This window comes from Arachis ipaensis, chromosome B5 (assembly GCF_059453495.1).
Source record: "Arachis ipaensis isolate K30076 ecotype BB chromosome B5, ASM5945349v1, whole genome shotgun sequence".
Taxonomy (NCBI): domain Eukaryota; kingdom Viridiplantae; phylum Streptophyta; class Magnoliopsida; order Fabales; family Fabaceae; genus Arachis; species Arachis ipaensis.
In genome coordinates this window covers 134,889,960-134,896,107 of record NC_142440.1, presented here as the reverse complement: position 1 = coordinate 134,896,107, position 6,148 = coordinate 134,889,960, and the positions used below count along the sequence as shown (strand labels likewise).

The window sequence follows — 6,148 nt, the reverse complement described above, 5'->3', positions numbered from 1 at the left end:
ATGGCTGACGACATTGAATCTGTGGAAGAAGAACTTATACCATCATCAGATCCTACACCTCCAATCATGAATGCAACAACACAAAATCAAAATAAACCATTTGCAGTCCCACTCTCAGAAAAACTCCCAGAAGACAACTTCTTGACATGGCGTCACTTGGTAATACTCACCATCTGTGGACAAGAAATGGAAGATCATCTTGACAAAGAAAAGGTCCCACACAGGTATGCTTACACTGAAGATGCGCAAAAAGGAATTGAATCAAAACAATACAAAGAATGGCGTATTGATGATTATAATATTACATCTTGGCTTTTTGCATCAATGGATGCATCTTTCAAATACCGGATGATAGGATATAAATCTGCTCATGAAGTCTGGGCACGAATTCATACATACTTTGCATCAAAAACCAACAATAGGGTTCGACAATTGCAGCTACAATTGAGATCTGTAAAGAAAGATGGTTCTGCATCCGATTACTTACTCAAGATCATGAAACTGGCTGACACTTTAGCTGCTGTCGGATCCCCAATTTCAGATTCAGAATACACAAATGTTATTTTAGACGGTCTTAATGAAGATTATCACTCCTTCATTACACTGATTTCAGCAAAAGATCCAGCTTATGCAATTCCGGATCTTGAAGCATTACTTATGGCAGAAGAAGAAATCGTAGAAAGGTTCAAAAAGCCTGATTCAACAATGGTGCAGGTTCATGTTTCTCAAACAGCACCTTTACCCTATAAACCACCAGAGACAACTCCCTCTAATGGAACTGGCAGAGACAACAACAATGGAATTTTGGGACGTGGACCTGAAGGAAGGCGTGGACGTGGAGGAAGATTTGGTAGAGGTGGAAGAGGCTCCTTCACTAATCAAAATCGACCACAGTGCCAAATTTGTGGCAAGCTGGGTCATGTAGCCAGCTATTGCTTCTTCCGCTTTGATCAAAATTTTAATCATGCTCAACAAAATAACCCCTCCACCTCCATGCACAATGCACTGTCACCCCCTCCATCATTTCATAATCCACGCGCACTGATTGCAACTCCTGCATCTGTAGCAGATTCTTCATGGTATGCTGACACAGGAGCAACACATCACTGCACCCATGAACCACAAAATCTGCAATATTCTCAAGACTATCAAGGTCAAGAGCAGGTATATGTTGGCAACGGATCAGGTATGCATATCTCTAAAGTTGGACAGTCCTTTTTCCAATGTTGTGCAACAAGAAAACGTTATAAATTATATGATTTATTGCTAGTTCCATCCATAACTCAGACTCTGATCAGTGTCTCTAGATTTTCTAAGGATAATCATGTATACTTCTCTTTTTGGCCTGAATTTTGTTTGGTAAAATCGCAGGCTACCAAGGAGGTTCTTCTCCGAGGCAAGGTTGAAAATGGAATGTATAAGTTTGAGAAAGTTAAAATTCCAAAGACTATGACATCACCTTCTATTTTTTTTAGCTAAACATGCTTCATTAGATACCTATCATAGGAGATTTGGCCATCCTACTCTTCAAATTGTAAAAAATATAGTTATTAAATGTGATTTACCTGTTGCACATGAGAATAAAAATTCAGATTGCAAGCTTAATTGTGAATTCTGTTGTATGGCTAAGGCTCATTCTTTACCTTATCCTTTGTCTAATCGCATTTATAATTCGCCACTATCTCTAGTTGTTTCGGATGTTTGGGGTTCAGCTCCCATTTCATCTTTGCATGGTTTTAGATACTATGTTTCATTTGTAGATGTTTTTTTCTAGACATACCAGCATTTATCTCTTAACAAATAAAGCCCAAGTGTTTTCAGTTTTTAAACAATATAAGTTTTTCATGGAAAGCAACTTGGTTATTCCTTAAAAGCTCTTCAAACTGACAATGGTAAGGAATATTTATCCAATGCTTTTTCACAGTATCTAAGAGAGGAAGGTATTGAACACAGATTATCATGTCCATATACCCCACAATAAAATGGTCTTGCTGAGCGAAAGCATAGACACATTGTGGAAACTGGCCTAATTCTCTTAGCTACTACTTCTTTACCGTTGCATCTTTGGAGTGAAGCTTTTTCTACTGCTGTGTACTTAATAAACATAATACCTTCTTATGTCACCTCATATAAATCTCCATTTGAAATTCTTTTTCATCATATTCCAGACTATAGTCTTCTTCGAGTATTTGGTTGCTTGTGTTTTCCTAACTTGAGACCTTATAATCAACATAAATTGGAACTACGATCACAACCGTGTATTTTTGTTGGATATTCTAGTACTCAAAAAGGATACAAATGCATGAACTCCACTGGCAAAATTATTATATCCAGGGATGTTGTGTTTCATGAGGAAAAATTTCCTTCCCATAGTTTCTTTATTGCTAACAATTTTAGTTGTGATAGTACTACTGCTGCAGGCACTACTCTTGAGATGCTTCCAGTTATTGCCACTCTTCCTCCCTCTCAATTGAATCCTTTTTCTATCTCTATAACAACCCAATCAGACCTTATAGCAGGCCCATCTACTTCTACTTCTATTTCTCCAAGTGCTTCAATGAGTCATCAAGACATTAATACAGTACCCGATAAAAATTCTCTTATTTCTTCTTCACTTTCCACTAACCCAATCCCTATCTCAACAATTGAGGATATTTTTCCCTTTAATAACACTACATTACCCCTCAATCACATTGTCCCTAATAATATTCATCCAATGCAGACTAGATCCAAGACAGCAAGTACAAAACCAATAGTGCTACATGCCAGCATTGATACTCATGACCATTCTGCTATACCACATCTTCCAAAATTGGTCATAGATGCTCTTCAATCCACTCACTGGAAGGAAGCTATGTTGGCAGAATATAGAGCATTAGTTCATCACAAGACTTGGAATTTAGTAGAACTTCCACCAAATGAAAATGTAGTTAGTTGCAATTGGATATTTGCCTTGAAAGAAAATGCTCAGGGGAAGGTTGTGAGACATAAAGCCCGTCTTGTGGCAAGAGGTTATACTCAAACTGCTGGGGTTGATTTTGATCAAGTATTCTCACCTGTAATCAAGCTTGTCACTATAAGAATCATACTCACTCTTGCGTTATCAAAGGGCTAGAGAGTTAAACAATATGACTTCCACGATACCTTTTTAAATGGTATCCTCAATGAAACCATTTATATGTCTCAGCCTCCAGGTTTTACACACTCAAATTTCCATCTTGTATGTAAATTGCACAAAGCCATCTATGGCTTAAAACAAGCCCCTAGGGCTTGGTACCTCACCATTACTGCTGCACTTAAACAATTTGGGTTCACCTGTACTAAGTCTGATCCTTCACTTTTTACGAAATTTTCTTCTAATTCTATTATCTATATACTCATATACGTTGATGATATGTTAGTGACAGGGAACAATGACACTGAAATCACTTATGTCTTAATGCAGCTTCATTCAACTTTTCTTCTAAAAGATTTGGGGGACTTAAACTTCTTTCTTGGCATCGAGGCTGTCACTCACTCACCTAATTTAATTTCTCTCAATCAAAGTAAATACATAAAAGAATTATTGTGCAGGGCTGGTATGCAAGATGCTAAACCGGTTAGCACTCCTATGATTAGCTCTTCAAAATTATCGACAAATACAGGTACTCCTTTTGAAGATCCCACATTGTTTAGATCAATTGTGGGGGGACTTCAGTATGCCACTGTCACAAGACCAAACATCGCATTTGCAGTAAACAAGCTCAGCAATTCATGTCAAAGCCAAGCCAAGATCATTGGATGGCGGCAAAGCGTGTCCTTCGATATTTAGCAGGTACAGTTGATCTTGCTCTTCAATTTCATAAGACTAATGATCTTCGTTTAACTGCCTTTTCAGATTCGGATTGGGCTATTGATGTTGATGATAGAAGATCTGTGTCTGGATACTGTGTGTACTTTGGAGCAAACTTGATTTCCTGAAAATGTTCAAAGCAACCCACTGTCAGTAGAAGCTCCACCGAGGCTAAATTCAGGGCGTTGGCAGCTACTTTCTCTGAGTTAATATGGATTCAAATCCTACTTAGTGAGCTAAAGTAGCCTTGTACTTCATCTCCCACAGTATTTTGTGATAACATGTCCACTGTTTTATTAGCTTATAATCCCATCTTGCATGAGCGAACAAAATATTTTGAATTGAATCTGTATTTTGTACGGGATAAGGTGATTCAAGGACAGCTTGCTGTTACTCATATTCCAGGCTTAGAACAAGTAGCAGACATTATGACTAAGCCCCTGTCTCCATTGCTATTCAGCAAGTTCAAGAGCAAACTTCGGTTGGCACAAAAGCCTCCCTAAGTTTGTGGGGGGATGTGAGATATATTAGATAGAGCTAGATATCCTTGGCTATAAAATAGTAAGGTTCAAGTGTATGAAAAAAAAAAGAGATTCTCTGAATAACAAAAAAAAATTCATTTCATTTTTACTCTTTTACTGTTCTGCCTCTGTTTTCTCCCTTCTTGGTTTCTCACCACAAGTCTTCTTTCTCCCCTTCTTCAACAAGTTTGATAGAAAGTAAAGAAAAAAGAACCAGCTGACTGAAGAATTTAAGAAAATCCTCACTGACTTGTGTCTCAAGAAATCAATGCAGCAATTCTATTTTAAGTTAGTTAGAGTTGTTATATTGTTAATTCTGTAGATATAAATAGATACTTGTATAAGGTTAGAAATTAAATAAGAAGTTTTCAACTAGTTGTTAATTCAATAAATTCTATTTTCTTCAAGAATAATATTTTCTACTTCATGATTCTCTGCATAATTTAGACTTTTAATTTGTTTTCTTTTAGCCTCACAGCACCTTGATCTTCAACCTCTCTTCAGCAATCTTTGCATGGTCTTTTAATGTTTTCTAATTTTAAAATATATAATATTTATATAGATCGGACTATGGAAGAATGATTTTTCTTTCAAATTAATATATCATTATAAATTATTTAAAAAATAGGGGAAAATATAATAAAAGATATAAAAAAACAATTTTTAAACATTATAGTACAAACTACGAAACATATTACCCGGTGAAAAATTATAAAATCTCTCTATTTGAAATGCAGAAGTGATGGTAATGATAAAACTTGAGAAGGAGTTAAATCAAGTTAATTTTAAAATTGAAGTTTTTTTGCTCTATTTTCAAGGAAGTAAATTATGCAGGAAATTTGTTGTGTTTTGTCTCTAGAATCAAAACACAACAGAGTAAAAAAGAAGAGAACTAAGCAAGCATGTATCCTGGTTCAATTTTTTTGTACAATGAAACCTATATCCAGTCTTTACTACAACCATAGTGGAATTTTTACTATAATCAAACAAATTACATACACCAATACTAATGAATTTCTCCCTAATTCATCTAGTATCAATCACCAAACTTCTAACCAAGTATAGCCTAGTATCCATCAAGTGTTGTGACAAAATTCTATTCAAACCTGCAGAGTTGAATGGTAAAATAGTGGAGCAAGCACCATATGAGAGGGAGGCTCTGAAAAGAGAGAAAAAGATAGTTGAGGGATGAAAAGCTTTATTACATTTGTCATTACTATTATCCATATATATACAAGAACATAAGACACCCTAACCCTAATAAACATACTCTATCTAACCATCTATATATACCAAGTACCTCAGGAGTACCTAAGGAGTACCTAATTAACAAGATAAAATACTATTTAATATATAACCTTAATTACATTCCCCCTCAAGCGGGGGCACATGAAAATTGATGAGACCCAGTTTGTCATTACAAGAGAAGAAGCTTTTAGGTGATAGTGACTTGGTTAGGATATCAGCATCTTGGTTTTGTTGAAGAAACTAGAAGAAGCTTAATCAGTCCTTCCTGAACTCTATCACGAATAGTATGACAGTCAATCTTTATATACTTAGTTCTTTTGTGAAAGACTGGATTAGCAGCGATATGGAGAGCGGGTTGATTGTCACCGTACATAACAATAGGACGAGAAATAGGTATTTTAAAGTCTTTCAACAAGTAAGAGAGTCACACTGCCTCACAAGTGGATTCAGCTTCAGTCGAGGAGCGAGCTACAGTGTGTTGCTTCTTACTTTGCCAAGAAATCAATGACTTTCCAAGAAAGAAACAAACTTCAGATACTGAAAGTCT

The 6,148-nt window shown here is 36.1% G+C and overlaps 1 protein-coding gene across 1 annotated transcript; it reads left to right on the top strand.

The window, feature by feature from the left end:
- LOC148565865 (uncharacterized) lies at nucleotides 1–3,115 on the top strand. Its single transcript, XM_088487274.1, has 2 exons — nucleotides 1–1,186; nucleotides 2,421–3,115. The coding sequence occupies exons 1-2, from the start codon at nucleotides 1–3 to the stop codon at nucleotides 3,113–3,115; spliced, it is 1,881 nt and encodes a 626-aa protein (XP_088343400.1).
- The last annotated feature ends 3,033 nt before the right edge of the window (nucleotides 3,116–6,148 follow it).

Coding starts and splice junctions, on each gene's coding strand:
- LOC148565865 (XM_088487274.1), top strand. CDS start 1: ATGGCTGACGACATTGAATCTGTGGAAGAAGAACTTATACCATCATCA. Junction 1,187..2,420: donor ATATGTTGGCAACGGATCAG/GTATGCATATCT, acceptor CTACTGCTGCAG/GCACTACTCTTGAGATGCTT.